This window comes from Peromyscus eremicus, chromosome 3 (assembly GCF_949786415.1).
Source record: "Peromyscus eremicus chromosome 3, PerEre_H2_v1, whole genome shotgun sequence".
Classification (NCBI taxonomy): Eukaryota; Metazoa; Chordata; class Mammalia; order Rodentia; family Cricetidae; genus Peromyscus; species Peromyscus eremicus.
Window position 1 is genome coordinate 150,761,543 of NC_081418.1, and position 24,846 is coordinate 150,786,388.

Here is a 24,846-nt window from a genome sequence, read left to right on the forward strand (position 1 = left end):
CACTGAATAATGTTCTTTTCATTCTGATTTTTTTGAATGTAGATGTCTGTGAGCAATCTGCCCTGGATAGATTTTGGCATGATGGCACCCAAGTGACTTTTGCTCAGGTGAAATGGAAAGATCCTTGCTCAGGATTATGGAAGGGTCCCAACCCTGTTTTAATATGGGGTCAAGGGCATGTTTGTGCTTTTTCACAAGATGAAAATGAAGCTCAATGGCTATCTGAGCACTTGATGCAGTGCATGGAACAGAGGAATGTCAGCTGTGATGATACCGTAGCTGTTGAAGCTCCCCTAGAGGAACTGGAGAGCAGCTGAACCAGTGTTCCTGATCCACTGATGTTCTCCTGTAGTCTGGGGAAAGCAGGAGACTAAGGGGCCCCCCACACTGCTGAGTTGGGACAAAGGTTTTGTCACTATTTGATATTCAATGACTGAGACTGTAAAAGCTGGAAAGAAATGGAGCCTGGAGCCACACAGCTTCTTGTTGCTAGTGGCAAACTAATGTCCAGCTCCTTTATGAGATGGGTTCTCAATTCCTACTAGCTGAGCGGAAAGCTTTTCTAAGAGTTACAGCAGCTCAGTACAGTAATTCCACCTTCACCCTAGGGCAGCTCTCCTAGGGAAAGCTAACTGAAAGTGCCTCTGTGGCTGAGAGTGAAGCTTCAGAGATGCTTGTGTGAACTAAGTTGAGTTGTTGCATTCAGGGAGCTGCAACAAATTTGGGACTCCTCACATTTGGAACTATTTGTCTAAAAGTCATTAGGACTTGGACTGCTAAAAGGGATTTCAGGGCATCTTACGAGCCAGGTCTTGATTTTGGGCTGTCAGTGGAATTTTAAGACTGTTATTAGAACTGATTTTTTGAGCTTTTGCAAACTTCAGAAATGAAACAGTTTTGAGTTCACCTACAATTTTAACTGTGGTGACTCACAATTCATATACCCTTACTCTTATTAGAAGAAAATGTAAATAGTTCTGTTAAGAGATTTCTTTAGAATGCTTGCTAAAGTTTGTAAAGTGTAAATAGTCCTATAGAGACTTTGCTTTTGGGTGTAAGTTTGTAAAAATTGTAAATATGCATAGTAATATTCACGCTAGAATTATGTTAACCTATTGATAGTAATGAACTATGGTTTGGTGAAGCTAAGGGAGTCTTTAGGTTTGATGAAATTGCATCAGGAGTGTATTGATTTATTTGATGTGTTGGCATCAAGAGTTCATTGATTTAAAAAAAGGCTTGGTGCAGCTAAGGCTGTTATAGACATCTTAGACCCATTCCAAAAGGATATTCCATCTTGGTCATCATCTATTCCTTTACTGGGGGGGGGGGGCAGCCATAGAGATTACTGCTTGCCAAGATTCCAGCTACTTGCAAGCTTTTAGTAGGGACCTGAGTCAAAGCTGAGTTAAGCTCTGTACTTTCCCCTGCCAGAGGCTGGTAGTCAGAGACATGTAAGTCCTTCTTGCTAGCTGCCAACCTAAGACAGAGTATGCTTGATGGAAAGTCTATCTCCATGATAGGTAAGACCGATTAGGGAAGAAGGACAACCTAAGGCAGGCACATTCTTTTTTGTTTGTTTGTTTTTTTGTTTTTTGTTTTTTGAGACAGGGTTTCTCTGTGTAGTTTTTGGTGCCTGTCCTGGAGCTCACTCTGTAGATCAGGCTGTCCTTAAACTCACAGAGATCCACCTGGCTCTGCCTCCCAAGTGCTCACATTCTATCTAAGGTGTCTGAGGGGCCCTTTAATATATTAAGAAAGGGGAGCTGTAGAGACCCACAGGTTTCCTAGTGAGAATTTACTTAGGGTGTGAGAATCTGAGCCTGCTTTACCCAGCAGGGCTGCATAGGAGGATGATTTGACCACGGGCGTGGTTACCAGGTGTTTAGAAGGGTCTACTACGCTTGGCTGTCCAGTGTGCTTTGATCTAGCAAGAGGGAGGTCTTTTGTCCCAACCCTTGGCACTGTTATAAAAAGCCCTTTTGAAGCAGAGGGGCCATTGAATATTGACTCAGGCCCTCCTGAAGCTATCCCATGTTTGTCTTTCTCCTCTTCGCTATCTTTCTAATATTTTCTTATCCCTCTCTCCTCATAGGAACCCTGGAAAAGGTGGGAGCTGGCCTCCCACAGTGGTAAACACCATAATGCTACATCTCAAATCCTGAGATGACAAGAGGGGATGAGGAATGGGCTGGAGAGAGAGAGATGTGGGCCTGGGACAGCATAGAAAGACAGGGGAAATCTGGGGACATGAGAACCGCTTCTTAGCACTGCAATCAGGTGGAAGCTTCTTGCAGTGGAGAAGCTAGAATTTCATCACAATTAACAACCACTTGGGCCCTTCTCCCTTTGCAGTCATGAGCCTAATCACCAGGGATCTCAGTGAACCCCATCAGAAGGGAAGGGACATATCCTCACACTCCTAGCCCTGTGCAAAACCGTTGGTTCATGGTTTCACTTTATCAGACTCTAACTCTATCCAGGCATCTCTGGAGACACCTATTGTCTGGTTTTATCCAGAGTGGAAAGGTTTCTTAGCAACCTTCAGAGATGTAACTTGTGAATCTCCAAAAGGGTATAGATGGCTAACACTAGGACAATAGCTTACCCTCAAAGAAGCCCATCCACAAGTGTGGGTCCCTCTTACTTTTCCCTACTTTCTTGGGAGCACCCACACACACACAGTTGGGTGTGCCTTACTTTCTTTTGAACAAATGTTTCATTTTCTTAACCCTATATTAAAATATCTTTAACAAAATCACTAACCCTGCTTGACTAAACTGGCTGGTACTCACTTGTTTTAGTGTCAAAGTTGTGAACCTCTGTTGGCCTGAGTCAAGGTCCCCAAGGCTACAGGAATGCCTCAGGCTGGAGAGGGTGGCAGCATGGAGCTAGCTGTCTCATCACCACTGACAAGCCTGGGACCTTAAGGAAGAGGGCTTTTTCAGCAGTACCACCGGCTGACAGACTAGCTGGAAGAAGGAAGACTGAGTACAGCACTGTGAAAAGGACATCTGAGTGACCAGGAAAGGTCTCGCCTGCTGAGTCCTCAAAGGCTCTAATTACCTATGTTCACCAACTCTTCCTTCCTCCCCTGATCATTTATGAAACCCTGGCCATGTCCAGGGTTACTTCAGTATGAGACAGATGAGAACCTGACACACCAGAAAGTCCTATGAAGGGCTGAGGACAAAATGTAGCAGTCAGGGCACATCAGGAAGGAACCACTTAAGAGTTAGAGGGCTTTTGTTATCTAAGAAATATCTAGTACAGCTCCCTCACATCTGTCATGCCTGACATGGGGCCGCACAAAACTGCTGGGACCCAGCTGTGTGCCTGTACAGGAGCAGTTTTATTGAAGTGAGAGAACTTCACAGTCTGCACTCAAACACCAGGTTCCCCGAGACAGGCAGTTGCTTCCTCACCTGGAAATGAAAGAATTTCCTCCATGGATTGCAGATACTGAAATCAAGGCATTTGGCTTGTTCAGCCTCTGTGGGGATGGTGACACTGCTCTCACTAGCACCCCTTCGATGCCCTGAGTGACAAGGAAAAAAAGACCGAACCTTTGAAAACACAGAATCTGGACCCAGAAGCATATTATGACTCCACTTATACAAAAGGTCCAAAATAAAAAGTCATAGCAACAGAAAGGTTAGTGTCAGCAAAGACCTGAAGGGTTTGGGGTTGGAAAACAGAAGCCGCTACTAGGTCTCCTGTTGTTCTGTGTGAATGATCCGAGATAGCACATGGTGGCACACAGGCAGCTCTACGCCACGCTGATCAGCAAGGAGTGCATAATAGGGGCAAACTTATGAGAATTCTATTTCAGCAAAGCTGTGGTAGGCTAACAAAAGGTTAAACCAAACTGTTTATCAGACCCCCTGACACAGAGTACTAGGCACTACATACACACTTCAGAAATGCTTCAGCATGCAGGTCACTGAACTGGAAGTCTGATGCGTGCAAGAACTTGCATACATTTGCTCCTGACCTACAACTATGCCCTGAGATCTAAAAGACATTCAGCAGCAGGTACTGAATAGCTAACTGCCCAAGGACAGCAGGAGTGCCACAAACACACACCCACACAAAATGAAAATGAGGATCCACCATATAGTAGGTGCTCAGGATATTTACTGACTTCAGGAATGAGTGTGTGGAGATGAAACAATGGTAATGACTCAGAAACATGTATCACATCAAAAAGGCAAAGAAATGGGAATACTCTGTTTATAAACTTTTTATTTAAAAAATAAAATTATAAACAAAATACAGAAAAATATTGACACCTGTATAACAATAAGATGACTTTTCATTTTTAGGGTAATTGTTGTTCTGAGAGAATAAAATCCTAAGTTTTATAAGGAAATTTTGTTGGGCAAAGGAGGACTTTGATATTTCATTAGCAGTGGGTACCTGGCATAGGTAAGACTTAACACACACATCCAACACTTCACAGCATATTCAAGTCTCATTTCCAAGTCTATACCAAACAGTGTACCTCTCCAAAGTCCCTAGATTAGTAAGAGTGCAATTTAATATTATTAGAAAACAATCCTGTTTTTCCTAGGTTGACTGGTGTCTCCCCAGTTAAAGCCAGGCCTCTTCTAGACAATTAAATATGAAGCAACAGACGGTTTTGAGGCATCCCCCTCCTTCCTCAATGTGGACATCCAGTCCTGAGGAATCTCCCCATTCCTTGATGTGAACACCCAGTCATGAGAGATGTCTCCCCACTCCTTGATGTGGACAGCCAGTCATGAGGTATCTCCCCACTCCTTGATATGGAAGCTTCCCTAGGAAGCTCCTTGGAGCATCAGACAAGACTGCAGATGCACACTGTAGAATTTTCCTTTTCAAATATAGCTGAAGTACATTACCTGTCCAGCTAACAAATTTCTCATTTCAAGCAAAAGGTACTGAGAAACCCACAGAGTAATATTCTGAAAATACACAGTAGTTTCCTCCATTTCTCAAATCAACTATGGACTCATTAGCAATCTGGATTCCTGCTTAGTTTTCTAAGTTACAGAAGCTACTTATCGCAGCCTCTTAACAATCTTCTCATTTCATTTTTAATTATAATTTTATTAAAATCAACATAAATTACAAATAACTCCCATAACTGAAGGTGCTAGATTCCATGGGGTCTGTCTGTGTAAACAGGGCAAATGAAGTGTCAAGATCAGAAATTCTTAAGTCTCCAAGACATCCACACGAACCAAACCAACTCATACTCATTCCTCCTTAGTTATCTATCCCAGGCTGAGGTTTTTGGTCTGTGAAGATGACAACAAACAATGGAGACAGATGAATTTCATTCAGTTGAGCTCCTTCTGTCTTCAGGTTGTAACTTCTCCAGTACACGACGGCGGGCAGTTGACAGCTGGCTGCTGAGTTGACATGACCTCTAAGTCAGATTCACGAACAAAAACCACCGCATCACCACTGACATTGATGAGACACTGCGCCTGTGAAAACAGCAGACAGAAAGAAGCCCAGGTGTATGCAGCCACAGTGGTCAGATGCCTGCTGTGCAAGGGGTCTGGGAGAAAACCAAATCCAGCACAGACCAATCAACCACGAGATAAAAGAACACAGCAGAAGCTCAGAAAAGGAAATGTTCACAAGAAAAGAAATCCAGAAAGTCTGGGGACGAATGACAAAATATTCAAGCCTGCTATAAACCAGAGATCTATAAACTGGCAATAAGAGCCCATGTCATATATACTGGGGAGCTGGTGAAAGCTGGATCTTACGAGGTGCTGACAAAGGCAGAGGGCAACAAACAGGTACCGGAGAAGAGCAACCACTCTGAAAAGCAACCTGTCAGCCTCTCACAGAGCAGAAACAAGTATGCACTCTGCAATCACCATTCCGGCCTGTATTTTGTATTTTCCTCTAGGGAAAAATCTTGGATGAAGACTTTTTATGGCAGCATGTTTATAAGAGGAAAATACTAAAATTAATCTAAATACTGACTTTTTATGGCAGCATGTTTATAAGAGGAAAATACTAAAATTAATGTAAATACTATCAAGAAGAAAGTGAAAATACAGAATAGTTATACCTGAAATACTTAAGAGAAGTGAAAATTACATAAAACTATCAATATGGCTGAGTGTCATAAATGTGATAAATTAGTGAAACTAATTAGAATGTGGAAAATAGTTTCAATGGAGGCAAATTCTGTCCCTGTATGAAAACTACAAAAATGAGAGGCCTTCCCTATGGATACACTCACTGTGCTAGCCCCCTATGTCCATGTTAGTTCTTAGAGCACTGTGTATATCAGAGAAGCAGTCAACAGCTACCTCCTACATCAGTAGGGAACAGCTGAGGATTCTGAGTGACTAACACTATGGAGTGTTGAGTGGATGAAGGAACAATGAAGACAATCTTTTGGCCTCAAGCTGAGGCCAAAAAAAAAAAAAAAAGTGAAAAAACAAGCTACAAAATCATGTGCATAGCAGTACTACCCATGTGCAGAAGTGATGTGAAATGTGAACTTGCTTGTGTGCAGCTAAGACACTCTATCCTCAGGAACAGAAGTGACATGAAAATAGACAAGAAAAGAAAGGCACTAATGACTTTGGCTGTATGGAGTAAAGAAATTGATTGGCTAGAACATAGAACAGGGAGAAACTTTTCTATTTATTTTTATTGTTTTGAGACAGGGTCTCACTATGTAACCCTGGTGTGGTGGTTTGAAAGAAAATGGCTCTCAAAGGGATTGGCACTATTAGGAAGCGTGGCCTTGCTGGAGTAGGTGTGGTCTTGTTGGAGGAAGTGTGTCACTGTGAAGGCAGGCTTTGAGATCTCATATATGCTCAAGCCACGTCCAGTGAGTCCAGACCACTTTCTGTTGCTTTCAAGTCAAGATATAGAACACTAGGCTACTGCTCCAGCACCATGTCTGCCTGCACACCACCACACTGCATCATGATGATAATGGGCTAAACCTCTGAAAACGTAAGCCACCCCAGTTAAATGTTTTCCTGTATAAGAGTTGTCATGGTTATGGTGTCTCTTCACAGCAATAGAAACTCTAACTAAGACACCTGGGTAGCCCAGAGCTATGGGGACCGGGCTGGCCTCAAAGTCATACAGCTCTGCCTGCTTCTCCTACCTCCTACACTTATTTTTTAATTGAATTTTTGAAGTTTGAATCAGGTACAACTCCTCCAAAACATATACTAAAATATCATAATATAAAAACGACTACATATATGTCCATATATATCTTGAAAATATAAAAACAACAAGGTCAGGATGGTTTCCTCAGTGGGAAGAACACACAGGCCCATGAAGTGTGTGGAGTGGGGTTAAGGGGCTTCAGACACTCTAGTCTGCATGTGTGGAGACCAGACGTCAATGTGGTATCTTCCTCAATTGTCCAGCTGACTGCCAGGGCCCTTCAGGGTATGTGACAAGATTCTCTCCCTGTAACCTGCTTGACCAAACATATCAGAAAGCTGTCTTCTGGCTTTCAGAATAGGACTATTCTTTAACATCTATTAATGTTAGTAGAACAAACTAACAAGAAGAACTGAAAAGACTGTTAAATGGTTTACCTTTTTCAAGAAATTGATTAAATTAATGGCTCTGAAATAAGGCTAAAGCTGTGTTTGACTCTCCTCTTACATTGCTCGCACATTTATGACAGAAGCTCGCTGTGAAGAAAACTTTATCCAAGAAAAGCCAGGAGTACTGAGAAAGCAAATAATTTGCCCTTAATTATAATATCTAAATATAGAGCTGGCAGCAAAGTCCATAGCCACACAGACACACACATCTATTCTTCTCATTCCTGTGAAACCTGCATTACAGTCTCCTGAATGCAGTGTCTGCCTGCATAACCCATGCTCAGGGCACAAGTACTTCTGTCCATTTATCATGTGTGTCATACAAAATATGATTTCTGTATGTACCAAGTGGAGTAGGATGGGGCATGCTGCCTTCAGGATATTTTGTTACTTATATAATTATTTAATTTTAGAAGAAATCTTTAAAATGTTTGAGCTGTTTAGTTAAAATTAATAAAAGGATGATATTCTAAGGTTTAATCTAATAAGACCTCCTCTTCTTCTATACCCCATTTACAGAGTAACATTTAGTAGAAATAAATAAGCAATCTGTCCCCACTGTATGCTCTTCACCATCAAGGCAGGTAAACCTAGGCATCCCAGCACACAGAGTGAGGGGTGCCTCAGATCTTCTGAGAGAGGATACAGCCACATCCATATTCCCAAAGTTCACCACCAAAGTGGCAGGAGCAGTAACTCTGGTGCAGAAATTCCAGCAATGCTTCATTAAGGGTGACAGCTCGTCATGGGAGATGTGGAACAGAGCCTGAGCGATGATGACTACATGATTAATAAAGTCACTTAGGTATGCTTTAAGCATCTAGAATCAAATTCTAAAAACCAATTCTTCTAGAAAGGCATGTATGTGAACAGGCCAGAGAGCCATTCTCAGACTGCCTTACATTAGAGATGTTTAGTTGTCTCACCTGGTTCTTACTCGGATTCTCCATGAAGACACACTGCTTCATAATGTAGGAAACAACAGCATTCCCTCCCAGTGCAGCAACATGAGCTCTTACCATGGCAAACACTTCAGCAATGAAAGCATGGAGGAAGCCACTGACTCCTCCTTCCTGCAAACAATGTATGAGACCATCGTATCACATACAGGCTAAGAACACATAAACACATAGGAACACACATAAAATGTCAAAAGCACATACACATTCTAAATTGCCTTAGTGTATAAAACCATCATTTACATTTTCCTCATAGTGAGGATTTTTTTTTTTGCACTAATAAACACACTTTTTTGTTTTGTTGTGTTTTGTTTTGTTTTTTTTTTTTTTTTTTTCGAGACAGGGTTTCTCTGTCTTTGGTGCCTTTCCTGGAACTCACTATGTAGCCCAGGCTGGCCTCCAACTCACAGAGATGCGCCTGGCTCTGCCTCCCGAGTGCTGGGATTAAAAGCATGCACCACCACTGCCCGGCAATAAACATACTTTTAATAAACACACCTCTGAGTAAGGATTTTAAAGTACTCTCATTAAAGCTCAGATAAACTGTAATTTGTCCATGACTAGCTTTTATTATACACAATGTGTGATTTATGAATATGTGATGCTGGAGAACAACCCCAGGGTTTTGTGCCACCCAGCAATTGCTCTACTCTACTCATCTACACCTATCCTCTTCGCCATTGTCATCATCATTTGGTACACAGGGTCAGAATCATGAACTTCTGGCCTCAGCCTGGCTGGGCCTACACCTGTGCACACGCGGCAGCTCACAGGCGGTCCATGCCGCGCCTCTTTTCCACATCATATACTAATACACAATTCAGCACTACACAAGCAGCATTCCATACACATTGCCAGAGAACGAAAAGAGCAGTATGGGGAACTTTTTCTGTTACAAAACCAAACAAAACAGAAATTAAAAGCCAGTCAATAGCCTAAATGCTTTTCTACTTAAGTTTTCTATCAACTCTACTGGAGGTGAAGTTAAGGACAATCAAGGACATTTCTGAATTAAACTGGAGTTTAAGGAACAGCAGAGTTTACTACCAGGAACTAAATTATTTTTTTAAGTACATCTTTAAAAGAAAGTTGACATGCACGAGTGCTTTGTCTGTGCACCACATATATGCCTGGTGTCTAGAGAGGACAGAATATGTGCAGGTCAGTTCTAGAAGCACAAATGACTGTAAGAAGGATCTCACCAGGCAACGACACATGTGGGATGCTGCACCCTAGGCTAATGGTGCAGGTCTCTGCTGCAGTGATATTGACCAGGCAGTAACACCGCAGCAGGGAAAGCTTCCACAACAGTAAGGAGTAAGGAAATGAAAACATGTGGACTGCAGTGTGGCCAGCAGCTTGTGCATGAACCCCACTATCTATCAGGCTGAGACAACAGGATCATGTGTGCCATACACTACTACCATACACTACTAGGAGCAACTAGAAAAGAAAACAACAGAAAAAAAACAACACGCCAATTTTGAAACAAACCTATTTTGTCAAACTTAAGTGGACTTTAATTCTCTATTAAGAGGTTCTGAGACACATGGTTTATTTTCCACATAAACATAATTAGAGTACAATTAAGATAGATTATCTTAAAGTAAGCATACACCTAATTAATTAACCTGTCAGACATTATTCATTTATTTACAGAAAGACATATTGTGCTTGCTCTGTGCCAGGCAGGCTCCATGCTGGGAGAAGGAAGTGTGGTGTGCAGACAGCTGTTCCAAGAGCACAAGCACACAAGAGCTTCCCGCGACACAAGGCAAAGCACAGCTGAGTCATCTTGTAAGAAAGGCGCTTTCCACAACACAAACTGCTGCGACAGTAAAACAGACAGAGATGATGGGGTTTCACACCTCAGTAATTTCAAAGTTTCCCTATTCATAATACTAATTTGTTCAGCAGCCCTGACTCATAGGATACAATATAATTTCCTTTTCTATTAGGTTAAATTCCCATGTTACAAATGACACAACAGAGTGGCCTTGGTTTTGAAACCAAATCATATCACACAAAATTTCATAACCACTATGTAACAGTTCCTGTGTGCACTGAGAATGGGGAGAAACGGTGCTTGCTCTGTGCACTGTCAATACTGAGAGCCAGAGGGAAGAGAGCAGAGGTAAATAAAGCATCTCTGCATCACACAGCTACTACAAAATCCACTACTTCTAAATGTGGTTCCTTAAAAACTGCTGTTTAAATATACCTCCAAAAAAAAAAAAAATAGCTACTTAGAAAACTTAGGATGTCCTGTCAGGGCAGTTTTAAATCTTGGATCAAATATAAGAGGGAGTTATTTGTTTTACAATAAGGATCTAGAACTTCTACAAACAATGAACTGGAATCAGATACAACTCTTGTAAAATGGGTGACTGTATGAAATGCAAGTCTTACACAAAAATCCATGTGGACAGGTCACAAATAGGTAAGTAAAATATAAGAGTCTATGTTATTTAAAAGAAAACAATTTAAAACTTGGTTTTATTACTCACTCTTTCAAGAAAAAAAATTTTAAGTTTTGTAAAGTTACCTCACGGAGAGAAGTAGTTTCTCTAATAAAAAACATGTTAATGATGCCGAGATATTTTGTTATCTTTGCTCCAGGAATGAAAGAAAGAGGCGTCATCTTAACAACTCCGACTGTGGAACTTGCACAAGGTGGAGCAGAGCGATTCCGGAAATTTCCATCACCCATGGGACTTGCTTTCTCAACCGTCACAGCTAAAATGGGAAAAATAACGAAAACATTAAGAACAGACACTGGGAACTAGACAATCCCCTAAGGTTTCCAAACAAGTGGTGACAACATTCAGCTGTCTGTGAGACTAAGCCATGTCATGAAAGAAAAGAAATTATCATGCACCACATGCAATTCAGAGAGAGAGAGAGAGAGAGAGAGAGAGAGAGAGAGAGAGAGAGAGAGAGAGAGAGAGAGAGAGAGAGAGAGAGACATGAGGAGATGCTGGAATGGAATTCTTTGGGAAGGAAAATGGCATTCCTGCAAAGGAAAATGTTGATGCAGTGGAGCTAGACACACAATGATCGGTTACACAGTGGAGAAAGGAAAGCGCCAGGTAAGGTAGCTGCTGTAGACACAAATTATCCAAGGAGAGTGTGAAAGTTGTTACATTCCCAGGACATTTTCCACCTGTTTCCGACACTCCATCACTGTTGACAGCAGGCAGCCTAGGTAACACTAGGTGTAATACATCTCTATATTTCCTTCCCAAACTTTTTTGATTAAACAGCCACATAACTTTAACCCTTAACAAGCAATCTTGGCTGTCTAAAGGGTGTTTTGGGAAGTAACAGGTGAAATAGTTACCACCACTTACTAAGTAACTGCAATAAACACACATCCCTGTGTTTTCCTAACCTCACAACCAGCCACAGAGTCACCATCATGCCTGTTTCCACAAGAGGAAACTAAGGTTGTCTAGTTGTTAATTTAGCACCTCTAGGGTTAAAAATACGATTCTGTTCTATTTTCTGTATCACCCCCTTTAAAATGTAGCTCTTTCCCTTGTAAATTCACTCAAATATTGTTTTCTCAGAATCTGCCAAAACACAGGCTACAAAACATGCCTCTCGAGTCTAGCGGTAAGACAAGCTGCCAACTTTGCCGGCACACTTGACCCTTTCAGTACCCTGTCTTTCAGGCTTAGGAAGCTGACAGCCATGCAGTCAGGAGTTCACTGGGTCCTGGAAGAGTCTCTTCAACAAGAAAGCTGGCCACGTCCTCCTAAACAGGGATGTAACACGCATCCATGTACTTTCAGAAAGTTTCATAAATATAAAATTTAAAAGACAGTTCTACAGCTAGAAGTAACCACTGAGAGCCTCTATAATAACTTCTCACAAAGGACCAAGCATCTGCAGCTTTCACACTCAAATACATGACTGATTGGCAATGTTGTTACTAGGCAGTAAGGTCTAGCCTTCACCACTGGGAAATCAGGGATATGCTTCTCAGGTCATCAGAATGTGGTAGAAACATCCGCCTACTTGTCTTAATTGATCCGCGCCTTATGGTCTGAGCTTTCAGTTTAATGAGCTCTATCCAGCTGCTGCATCTGTCTGCAAAGGAACTGTAATCAACTGACGTTGCTGAAAACACAGACAGAAAACAAAAGAAAACACAAAGAAAAATATGGATGACGTGTCTTACTCGCCATAATCCTCCTCGATGATGTAACTTAACTTGGCTGTAGCTTAGGGAAAGAGCGACCTTTTCCGGTCAGACAGGAGAGGGAGAACCAGTGGGGAGTGGAGCTTAGACATCCAAGTGTCCAAACCCAGTAAGGCTGGCGGAAGGCTGGGCCCATGACCGTGTGGTCTCAGGGGGACAAGTGCAGTCCAGCTGAGGCCTGAGCAGAGGACAGACTGCTTAGTTGTTCCCGCTCTCCTCCTTCTAAGAGTTTCATTGCTTCTATTTGATTTTAATTTATAATCCAACTTATAATCAACCCATTATGAGCAACCCCTCCCCCACTTTAGCCAAAAATCAAAACTAAAAAAGAATCAAGTGCTAAAAAATACTTGAAGGGGAAAACAAAAAAGAACAACAACAAAAACCCCACCACCTCACTAGCTGACCTGTTTCTTACTAAAGTATCTTCTTTCCACCATCAGTAACCCAGCTATTAAATCGGCAGGAAAACCAAGGGGTCGTTGTCATCATATGTTCTGCTTCCAGGTCTGATTTCTGGCTGCAAGGCCTCCGGCAAGATTGCAGGGGGGGGGGGGTGCAGCTAGCACCCCTTCTACGAACAGTAACTTTTACATTGCTACCATTTATAAAAGATTAAAGAGCTAAAACCTTAGAAACTAGGAAGACTATTACAATATTAAAAAATAATAACAAAGTAAATAATCAATGAATTTGTAAAACATTCTAAATACAATAAAGCCATATCTGAGGTCTACTCCACTGTCCAGTACATGTCTATGTCTGTAACTGTATGTCGACTCAACTTCAGCCTCACACGTATGGTGACTGTGTGCTTTGCCGGGCAAACTCACCTCTCTGTGCAGCTGGTGTACCTGAGTTAGAACTCGCACTCTCCAGGTGTTCTAGTAAGACAATACGAACAGCATTAGCTCAGATGCTAAGCACAAGCCAGCACTTCTTCCTGCTGATTGTTAATATCTTCTGTGAGCCCGAAGAATAGAGTAAATAAATCTTTACAGCTTCATTACAAAGGCAAACCAAATACAAGTATTAGGATTTAAAATGCAGTTCCATTATGTGAAAACTATCCCCATTAATAAATACCATGCCAAGATGGTTGCTTACTATGACACAAATTGAGTTTTTTGAGAAAATACAAACAGTAGCATGTTAGTAGAATGATGGTACAGGGTAAGAAGATTAGACTGAAGAAAAGGGTCAGTGTGCTGGGGAGGGCTCAGAAGAGGAAAATGGAAGGCAGTGTTTTAGGAGAGGCGTGAGAGCTAGTACCACAAAAAACCACACACCAGGTAACCACCCATGCTCCACACATATCAATCCCACTTCCTAGCCTTGGCCCTCCTCACCTCCAACCTCTCCATCTGATTTTATCAACAAATCCTTCTACTGGTAACAAGATTTTGTGGTACTTAAGGGTGACTGACAGATCTCCAGAGAGATGACTAGGAATCCCAGGAACCCAAACAGAACCACACTCTTCCTAACAGGCTGGAGAGTAGCATCCAGACAGGCATTTGTTGTGCATATGTAAGATATTGTGAAAATGTAGAAGTACTACTAAAGTCAATATATTTTTGTTGTTTATGCTTTCTCTGTACTAGCCTATTTGAATTTTTGTTTCAAGGAATTGTAAAACTGAAAAAAAAAAAGGAATAGCTCATTTGAAATACTAAAAATTATTTGGGACATCCAATTTTTTTAAAGTATCAACTAAGTAAATACATTTTCCATCTCTAATGTATTGACCTTTAGGTAATATTTTCAAATTAATAAAATTTATCTACGCAAGATATGATTTGTACAGAACATTCTCCTAAATGGAGTAGCCCTCTCATCTAGTAGCTAACACTGGAGAGCATGCAGTAGTTAACAGTCCTCCGAATGTGGAGTTGATTAATAAATGGGATCACTGGGTGCAGGCCACAGATGACTGGGAAGGTGCCATGCTACAGATATGCCTGAACATCAACCATCATGTCCACAGACTACATACCTAACTGGTACAGTCCTTGTGATTCAGGAGACTAAGGAATTTAGCAAGTCCAAAAGGAGATAGGAATACAGGAAGAAGACAGGGAGGCCCTGACATGTATTCAGAGGCTTAACAATCTCTAGAGACCACACAGGACAGAAAGGGACACCATGCATACATGGAGAACAGCCAGCCTACTCCAGGCTTAGAGGTTTCCAGGATTCTCTGGGGCTACTGCTGAGCAGGATAGACTCTGTGAGCATACATTACAGAAAGTATAGTTGAGCTGGGTGTGATGACAAACACCCACCTACCAACGTGAAAGATAGAGGCAGGAGTTCCAGGCTGTCTCAAAAAAAAAAAAAACAAAAAAAAAAAACAAGAGGTAGGGTACTATAGCCTCATAGTAGACTGCCTGTCTAGCATGCACAGGCTCTGGGACTTGATCTCCATCAACAGAAAGAGAGAGAGGAGAGAGAAAGAGAGGGGGAGAGAGAGGGGGAGGGGGAGAGAGAGAGAAGGAGAAAAGGAGGGTAATTTGGATTGGGCATCCTAGGAACTTTTTTCTCAGGAGCAAGAAGGAATGGCTAAAATCATCTTAGAAACCACTAAAATGAAATTCTCTCCCATAACGCAGTATTCCTGTGTGTGATTTAATAGCAACCCTGAACTGTGCCAAGTAGAAATAACACGGTACAAAGCAATAGGAAAAATGTTTGTGTTTGTAAACACACAATGATGAGCCAAGCATTTGGGTACACACTTGTAAACCCGGCATTTGGGAAGAGGTGTGAGGAGGATTAAGAGTTTAAAGTCAACCTCAGCTATGCAGTGAGTCTGATCAGTCTAGGCTACGTAAGATCCGATCTCAAAAAACATAAATAAATAAAAGTATGTTATTTTCTATAGAGAATAAGCTAATAAGAGTACATGCTTTTGAGAAGGAAAATAAAAGGAAAGGGAAACTTTCAGATTACATGATTTTATAGTGTATACATTTCTCTCTGAAATTACCTCTCCCCCTAAATACTTATAAAGGGTGGTCTTTATTCCCTAACTTCAATAGTTTTCACAGACATTCTTCAATGTTCAAGGAGCCTTTTTAGCACACTTGGGAGAACACAGTTATCACTAACACACTTGCTATGATCTTAATTCTTACAGAAATGCTCAAGGTCAGCTGGTTTGGGGACAAGAAAACTTTGGCACCTCAGTCCAATTTGCACACCTTAGACACTGAAGTCCTCAGACTCTTGGGTCCTTCTCAGTATAGTCTCGCTTCCCAGGTAACAGGCTCTCAAACAAGAAGGCACTACAACTGTTTGCAGTGTGGCTCATCAACACACTGGTAACTAATTAACAATAAAACAATAAGCAATCTCCAGGTCACTTTTAAATGGAGGACACAGATTTCATTATTTCTCATTAAGTATCATTCAAGCTCTGCTGGGGAGCAAGCACTGAATTCTGTGTCATCAGAACATCTACATGGAGGAGACAAACAGTTCTCATGTGAGAGCCCTACTCCACCTGCAAAGAGCTGTTATCAAGACACACAGCAGTCCACGCTTTCACAATTTCTGTGTGTCTGTGCGCGTGTGCGCACCCGTGTGTGCGCGCACCTGCCCATGTGAGCAGTTAAGGGACACTCTCCAGAGGGCATGCTTCCTTCTTCAACCCTATGAGACCTAGGGATGGAGCTCAGGTTGGTCATCAGAGCTGGTGGCAAGCACTCTTCCCACTGGCCCTGCTTCTGATCTTTAAGTCATCCTCAGCAGTGGGCATGTGGTGCACGCCTTTACCCCCGGAGTCTGGGTCAGGAGGTTGACGGAATTTTTACAGCCAGTATGGGGCTACATAACAAGTACCAGATCAGCCAGATCTACACAGCACAGCATGATCATGTTAGCAAACTAAAAACAAAACCGAAAGGTATCATTAAGTGAGAACTCCATCACTCCCAGAGAAATAAATCTAACCAGGCAAAGCAAATACGGTTACAAATTACTCTCTTAGCTTACTCTAACAATACTTAGCAACCCCTATGGCCACAAATATGGAGAAGAAAACAAACTCAGGTTAAGAATGGGCTAGCAGAAATGAGCATATTAATGACCAAAATAACAGCAGCAGCAGAAGTGGCAAGGCTTCCTCCTCCCTCCTTTCGTATGCTTCTAAAGTTCTTCTCAGTTGTCTGTCACAACCAGTGACAAAAGCATCTGTCAACCGTAGCTCCTTGAGGTACATGCTGACATTCTGTTGCCATGAGAACAGTATTACAGCTGGTTAGGCCAGACAGCTCTATCCTCCAGTGACATGGGTACCACTGTAAAGGGTCAGTTTGGTCTTTCCTCCACACTACAATGCAGCAAGAAGAAGGCCCTTCCAAGTTGCCAGAATGCGATGTAGGCCTTCTCAGCCTCTGAAACCCTGAGCAACTAAGTTTCTAGGCTTTCTAAGTCACCTTGTTTTCTGGTGAGCAACACACACTGGACAAAGACCACTATAACACAAATTACTAACTCTAGTGACTTTTTATGTCTCATCATTACAATATATCAATCATCTTTACTATAAATTTTTTTAGAGTAAACATCTTTTTAAAAATTACTATCTTAAAAATTCCTACAAAACTACTCTCTTGTAGAGTAAAAGTGAAAAATAATACTCTCTTGTAGCCTAGAGTCTTTAATTTTTATTATTTTCTCATTTAAACATTCAGTTTTAAGTTACTATGATCACAATTGAGTTTTTACATTCTTTTAGGAATTTTTATCAATATAATAAATGATTGGATATACTTATACATAAAAAGGCAGCTTAATAACTAAGTTAATGATGAATCTAAAGATAGAAATAAACCTATCTATAATACTACTTAGATGTGGATGAACTGATAAAGTAATTGCCATAGAAGAGTTGTAATTTAAGGCATAAAGATAGAAATAACAGCTTCAATTTGAATAGTTTATAATGGAAACCCAAAAGTCAGACATCAGTAATGTACACCTTCAATACCATATAATGACCTTCCACATGGGTCACATTCCCCAACTAAAGACAAACATTCTCCACTGCTTTCCCTTTTTTGAACTCCCTGTCATAGTCTTGCACCCACTTCTGGGCATCTACTCTTCTTAGGACTATGCTCTATGGCTTCTCTTCCGAATACTGTGAGCTCTCTCCTTCACAGTCTAGGTCATTTTCTTTGCTTTGCCCTCCTCAGCCTCTTCTGCACCTCACCGCACTGTCCTCAAGCTTCCTGAAGACAGAGGGAAAGCTACTCTATCCCGCTTTCATTAACTCCCTTCCTTCCACCCCATCTCTTGAATGAGCCAGACACTTGTGCCTATCTTTACATTTTGTTTCATTCCTTTATTTGTTTGTTTTTGAGAAAGGGTCTCATATTCTAACATCTCAGGCTAGCCTGCCTCAGCCTCCCAAGTTCTGGGGTTACACCTGGTTTGCCTCTCTTTAGTTTTCATATTCCTCATTCTCTATCCTGATAGCTTCTCTCGCCTGCCACTGCTTTGGCCATCTAACTATATGAAGACTATTTACAGATTCTTTTTATTGCTGTCACTATTTTGATCATAATGTCAAAGTGTACAGTTTTTAAAAAGCAGATTCAGCAGATATATGAGACAATTACTATATAAAGGTATTTGTAGTAGTATAGGGAGCTACTATATACAGTTAAGAATTCAGAAATATTTATTTGTAGGAAAAATAAAAGCTAATGTTCACAGATTTTCCTGCTGGCTACTGTAGTCAGTGACTGATTAAACAGAGCCCCCTGCCCTGCAGACTACAGCACCTGCCACTGAGCAGAAAGGACTTAGCAAGTATCAAGCAGCAGAGAGACAGGAAACAAGAGTGTATGGAAAGGTCCTTGTCTGCACTTTTAACCAAGAAACACTAAGTTACCCTAATGAAATTTTTTGATAGTATTAAACTATCAGTACCCAAATGAATCTATCATTCTATGATAGATTAGATTTATACCATATTTGAGAGATATTTAAAGTAGTATATGGCTTATAGTTGTTTAAGTCCATCAGCTCACTGTAACTACTATCTCAAGATTTATGTCTTCAGATTTTTGTATTGTTTTTGTTTTTTGGTTTTTGGTTTTTTTGAGACAGAGTTTCTGTGTGTAGCCTCGGCTGTCCAGGAACTCACAGAGATCCTCCTGCCTCTGCCTCCCAAGTGCTGGAATTAAAAAGGTGGGCACCACTGCCTGGCTTTATTTATTTATTTATTTATGAATGATAACTCCAGGTTTTAAAGTAATGCTAACCTTTTACAAACATTAAGGTACAAAATTATTGAGCTCATCCACATTCTATGAGAAAAAAAATCTCATTTTAAAATTTTTTACCCAGGAATATCTTTACTTAGATTCTACATTTTTACTGTATTTATCTCTCTCCCTTTTTTCTATAGGTATCATTTTAAAGCACCTTTAAAAAATGCAGGAAAAAAGCCTCAAGTGTGGATACTGATGAGGCTAAACCATTTTGGTAGTGTAGAATTTGTGCTGCCCATGCTTTCTTACAGCACAGCCTTCTGAGAAAAGCTGCAGGTGATACCACACCATCCATAGTCCTCCTAAAATCCTGACAGCCTTCACATGACATTCTTTAAGAAATGACTGAAGTCAGCACCTTCTAATATTTCACAGCAAACAAATCTAAGGAAATATCAAGGTGACATTGAGTCAAACAGAAATCTGAGACCAATAAACTTTTGTTACTTTGGAAAAAAAAAAAAAAAACCCCAACCGGGCGGCACTGCCGCTCGCCTTTAATTCCAGCACTCAGGAGGCAGAGCCAGGTGGATCTCTGTGAGTTCGAGGCCAGCCTGGTCTATAGAGCAAGATCCAGGACAGGTACCAAAGCCACACAGAGAAACCCTATCTTGAAAAACCAAAAAGAAAAAAAAAAGAAAAAGAAAAACAACACCAAATTCTCCATCATGAAATGGAAAACCTGACTATGGCTAGGCAGTTCCGAGTCTGGTTTACTCTATATGGTGAATTAGGATAGATATGTGTAATGAAAGTGGTACATGACATTTACCCTTGTTGATAACAAGAAAATAATGAGGGGTTTATCTAAAAGCAAAGATGCAATTGTTAATAAATATATTATTCTTGGCTCTTCAAACTACTCTCCCTGTCAACATAAAAAGAGAAAAACAAGTAGCAAATCCCCCCTCCCCCTTTTAAGAACATGAACGGTAAGTAGAAGTCAATGTCTGAGGGAGCAGGCTAGTCCCTGGGCATTCTTCCTAACCATACACGGCTAAACTTAGATTTTCACATACTTTCTCTTTCTACTCAACACTTTGTCATGTTATAGTACATACACACTCCATTCATGCTATAAGACCACTGGACTAATCTTCAGACCTTTTATAACCCACCTTACCCTCAAATCTTCCAAATTACCTTGAAATAACTTTTAAAGGCATATTTAACCTGTGTCCTGAAAAGGTGGAGGAGGTAAAGCCAATCTACACATGCAACACAAACCAGAAACCACACAAGTGTGTGAAAGGGACAGATACTCTAAGCACTCACTGGAGATGCTCATGCTCCAGAACAGCACAGGTGTTCTGCATGGAGCACTGGGTGGCACACGTTTTTATGTACATTAGTAGACAAGATGGTTCTGATACTAGGATGGTAGTGAAGGTGGTGTGGTGTGGCTCAATGGTTTTCCAACTCTGGCAACCCTTTCTCAGGTACTATCTAGGAAGCCCACGCTGTAAGCATGGAGTTGAAGATCTCACTGCACACCTCTTGTCAGCACCTCCCACCCAGAGGCTGAGCTGAGACTCACAACTTAGAGAGGAACTGGGCTTGCTGGCCGAACTGACTAGACTTTCTTGGAAACACTGATAATTACGGAAACTCTCTGATCTCAGGCATGAATTCAGCTTTTGATTTATTTCTCCCCTTCCCCCCCCCCCCCCCAGGACAAGGTTTCTCTGGGTGGCCCTGGCTGTCCTGTACACTAGGCTGGCCTCAAACTCAAGAGATTCGCCTGCCTCTGCCTCCCAATTGCTGGGATTAAAGGCATGAGCCACTCCAATACAAACATATTAACAATCATAGACCCACAAAATACAGAAACTGAAGGAATTTTTAAAACTTAAAAGCTAAAAGGAAGTATAAAACTTTTCAGATTTTCGACATGAGAGGCCGAGTGGACAGCTGATACAAGGAAGATGACCAAGCTACCAGGTAAGAAAGTTCAGAATCAGACTATGGCTTAGCTCTTCAAGTCTCTGGTAAAACGGTAAAACATATACTCCTGCGTGGAGAGACAGGCTTTGCACTGACTGATATAGTGAACACACACACACACACACACACACACACACACGCTTATTCTGTTTTATACATAATTTGTTTTCAAATAAAAGTACTCATAGATGGAACAATTTCAAGTGTTACGATTATAGTAACCAATTTTATGTTAAATAACAAATGAATCATTTCTCATTTAAAAACTTTAGGAAAAAATACAAAGTACATTTACTGAATATGTAATATAAGATTAGACACAACCGTTTTGAAAAGTTAAAATAAAAATTATACTAAAAACAAAAAGAGAAAAAAAAAAAAGAAATCCTCCCATTCTTTTCTACGCACTGTAGAAAACTCAAGAGAGTTTTCCCATTAAGGGGAAATTATTTTGTATTTGAAAAACTATCTGTTTCTTATAAAAACAATATCCTTCAATTACAGCCATGGTGTAAAATATGGAAACATTTATGGCTAACCTGAGCATGCCTCAGAGAATCTGTGAAAATCCAAAATGTTTAAAAACCTCTACTAGAAGAAAACTAACCAAATAAAATACCAAATACACTATATATAAGTATTTACACTGGGAAATTCAAATCTTCAAAAGCTAGAACTTTAGTAGAACTGAGGTATAAGAATGGAACATGAGAAAAATGACCTTCACAGTTTATAATCTCTTCACAAAGTAAAGAAAGAAGATTATTTCCCCCATTTATACATATGGAAACACACAATGACAGATGAAGGGCGGGCTCCTCAGTGGACTCTAGTGAGGAGGCAGAGAGGAGCAAGCGACTCCCATGCCATGAGTGTCCACGGGACCGACCTTTAGTCGCTGGGAAAGCATGAGAAGGCAGTGAGTCTGAGCAGAGCTCCAGAGGGAACTGCAGCAGCTCTTCATTATCTGTGGAGGCTGGAGAGGAAACACACACCAGTTACTCAGCAGCCATCAACTGCCCCGTTTAAACCGAAGAACCTAGCACACAGCTGGGACAGACATCAAAATTTACCTCTCTGCAGTGACTTTTCGACATGGGCTTTTGTGGTCTGTAAGGCCTGGTTTTTATCAAAAGTTATTGCAACTGCTGTGACTGTAACCTAGAATTATAAAAACAATCATGATTAGTAAAATAACCACTAATAAAATTAAATTTCTTACAATTTGCTTTCATCACCATGGGACAACCTGTATCAACTTACTAGTTTGCCCTTCCTCATTAAGACTCTCAAAATTCTATGGAAACTCAGATGTGCACCACGTCTAGCTAAACCTAGACATTTCCGAAGAGCTTTCTCTGAAAGACAGGGCTGTTAAAGTCCTGGACAATGAGCCCCATTGTGTTTACTGTGTCTCACTGGGAGGACACATGTGAATCCCCTGCAGATAACCAGCAATAAGAACATTAGATACACAGCCTGAAGCATGCTAATATACAACTTCAGACAGTCTGAGTTCAAATACTGTGTTGTAGTTAGCTAATTATGGTAACATTAAACTAAAACAGATCACAAAGGGCTAGAAGCCTCTTCTACAGCCAATGGCCCCTTCATTACCTGGATTAACTCGTCTTCAGGCAGAGACACTGTAAAGTTCACATGGCACAGGCAGCAGGGGGTCATGGACCGGAGTTTGAAATATAAGCTCTGCATAAAAAAGAGGACTGGTGACTTAATTCTTCACTTCATGCTAATGAATTCACGGAGTTAATTCTGTCCATGAGCATTACATCACAAAGGTGAAAACCAAGAAAGGAGGCCAAAACTGGCCCCTTCTCTTTGAAAGTATAGTGTCAGTGACTGCTGTCAGGAAGGTTGAAGTATTTACAGGATAGGATCATGTAAACACAGAGGACATGAAGTCACAAGCAGGACTATCTTGGAAGGGAGGGACTGAGGGGAGCCCAGTCACAGCATACACCACAATGAACTAACACAACTTTACAAAACCCACCACTCTATGCAAAGAGCACGCACCAATAAAGGTTTAATGTTTGTCAACAATTCAGGCTCTGACAACCATTCTACAAATGTACTAGGTTTTTATGGAAGTTAAGCTACTAAATTAAGCAGCTTTTTTTTATAATACTGTCTCTTAGGAGACTGAGGACAAGCTAGTGCCTCAATGTGGCACAGGTGAGACCTACAGGTCACAGAAACAGCATATCCTGGGCCCGTGAGGCACTAGGGACAAAGGACAAAGTTAACCTGCCTGGTTCTGAGTGGCGGGCTCCTACCTTGAGCAAGTTCTCACACAGGCCATTGAAGTTCTTATTGAGAGCTTGGTTAGTCAGGTTGAGGCTGCTCAGTCTGACCACTCTTACTGATGTGAACATCTAGGGGGGGAGACACAACAACATGACATCTTGTTCTTTTTTCCTAAAAGTCTAATAATTGATAAAACTGGCAAATAATGAAGAAATAATGGAATTAAAAAGGATAGTATTTGTAATTTGTACTTGGTGTCAAAAAGAATAGGTATTTAAGTGAAACTTACTTATAATGTATATGGTATTTGTTTCAAATTAATAAAATGGTTTACCTGTATTTCTGATGTCCAATTATTTATGCCAGGCATAATTTCTGTATTACAACTATAAAAACCTGCCAAAACAAATTAAAATTAAAATTGATATTTTACTGATTATGGTTTTAGAAATGATGGTTCTCAACAATCAAATCTAAATATAAAACTTTCATTACTTTTGACTACATTCCGAGTTCAATGCCAGCCTGAGATACATGAGACCCCATTTCAAAAACAATAAATGACTGAATTACTAAGTAACTAAAAAGAAAGCTAGCCCTCTCACAAATAAGAACCAGAGCACTGACGCACACAGGCTTAATCTCAGAGCTAGCTTGCTGCATACCTGAAGGAGGGGGAACATCAGTAAGGAGGGAGTGCACATCTTCCATGGCGTCAGTGTCATCGATCTGGAAACAAAAAGATAAAACTACTAAATGACATGGCGTCAGTGTCTTGGATCTAGAAACAGAAAGATAAAACTACCTTATAACCACTAAACACGGAAGTTGTCCTGATTCCTTAAAATTACTTTCATTATCTGAAAGGCAGATTTAAGAACTAAAAACGCAGAGCCATTTCCCCCTGCCAACACATTTAACAAGGGAGCTGGAGACATGGCTCAGAGTTAAGGGTGCCTGCTGCTCTTTCCAGGACCCCAAACTGAGACACAACAGCCTGAAATGGCAGCCTCAGCAAATCCAATGCCCCTGTGGTGGTTTGAATGAGAATAGCTCTCACAGGCTTGCATATCTGAATACCTGCTTTCTAGATGGTGGAACTGCTTGGGAAGGATTAGGAGGTGTAGCCATGTTGGAGGCGGTGTGTCATTTGGGGTAAGCTCTGAGGTTTCAAAAGCCCATGACATTCTCAGTTAGCTCTCTTTGCCTCCTACTCGGAGATAAAGATAAAAGCTTCCAACTACTACTCCATCACCACACCAACCAGCCTGCTGCCATGCTCCCTGTCATGATAGTCAAGGGCTCTTAACCTCTGGAACCATAGCCTCAATAAACTCTTATCTTCTAGAAGTTGCCTTGGTCATGGTATCTCTTCACAGTAACAGAAAGTAACTAAGATAGATATGGTGATATTTTATTTGTACTGAAATGTGATTTTATTTGTATGTTAATAAATAAAGTTGCCCGGGGGTCAGAGCTAATAGCAAGCCATAGCAGAAGCTGGGCGGTAGTGGTACACGCCTTTAATCCTAGCACTTGGTAGGCGAGCTAGGTAGATCTCTGTGTGTTCAAGGATACAGCCAGCATTGGAGACACAC

General features: G+C 41.0%; 1 protein-coding gene across 5 annotated transcripts in view; it reads right to left on the reverse strand.

Annotated features, from left to right (window-relative positions):
* Positions 1-4,228: 4,228 nt before the first annotated feature.
* The window catches only part of C2cd5 (C2 calcium dependent domain containing 5), a 97,582-nt gene continuing 76,964 nt past the window's right edge, over positions 4,229-24,846 (reverse strand). For 2 of the 5 annotated variants that reach the window (XM_059258769.1, XM_059258766.1), the window contains 11 exons: positions 23,914-23,977; positions 23,583-23,644; positions 23,278-23,376; positions 22,598-22,687; positions 22,054-22,141; positions 21,870-21,956; positions 13,586-13,636; positions 12,569-12,670; positions 11,094-11,284; positions 8,516-8,662; positions 4,229-5,474 (listed from right to left, as the gene is read on the reverse strand). In XM_059258769.1, the coding sequence (XP_059114752.1) occupies positions 5,346-5,474; positions 8,516-8,662; positions 11,094-11,284; positions 12,569-12,670; positions 13,586-13,636; positions 21,870-21,956; positions 22,054-22,141; positions 22,598-22,687; positions 23,278-23,376; positions 23,583-23,644; positions 23,914-23,977 (1,110 nt within the window). In that variant the 3' untranslated portion in view covers positions 4,229-5,345. The remainder of the gene's footprint in view (positions 5,475-8,515; positions 8,663-11,093; positions 11,285-12,568; positions 12,671-13,585; positions 13,637-21,869; positions 21,957-22,053; positions 22,142-22,597; positions 22,688-23,277; positions 23,377-23,582; positions 23,645-23,913; positions 23,978-24,846) is intronic. The other 3 variants (XM_059258767.1, XM_059258770.1, XM_059258768.1) reach the window with 2 other exon arrangements.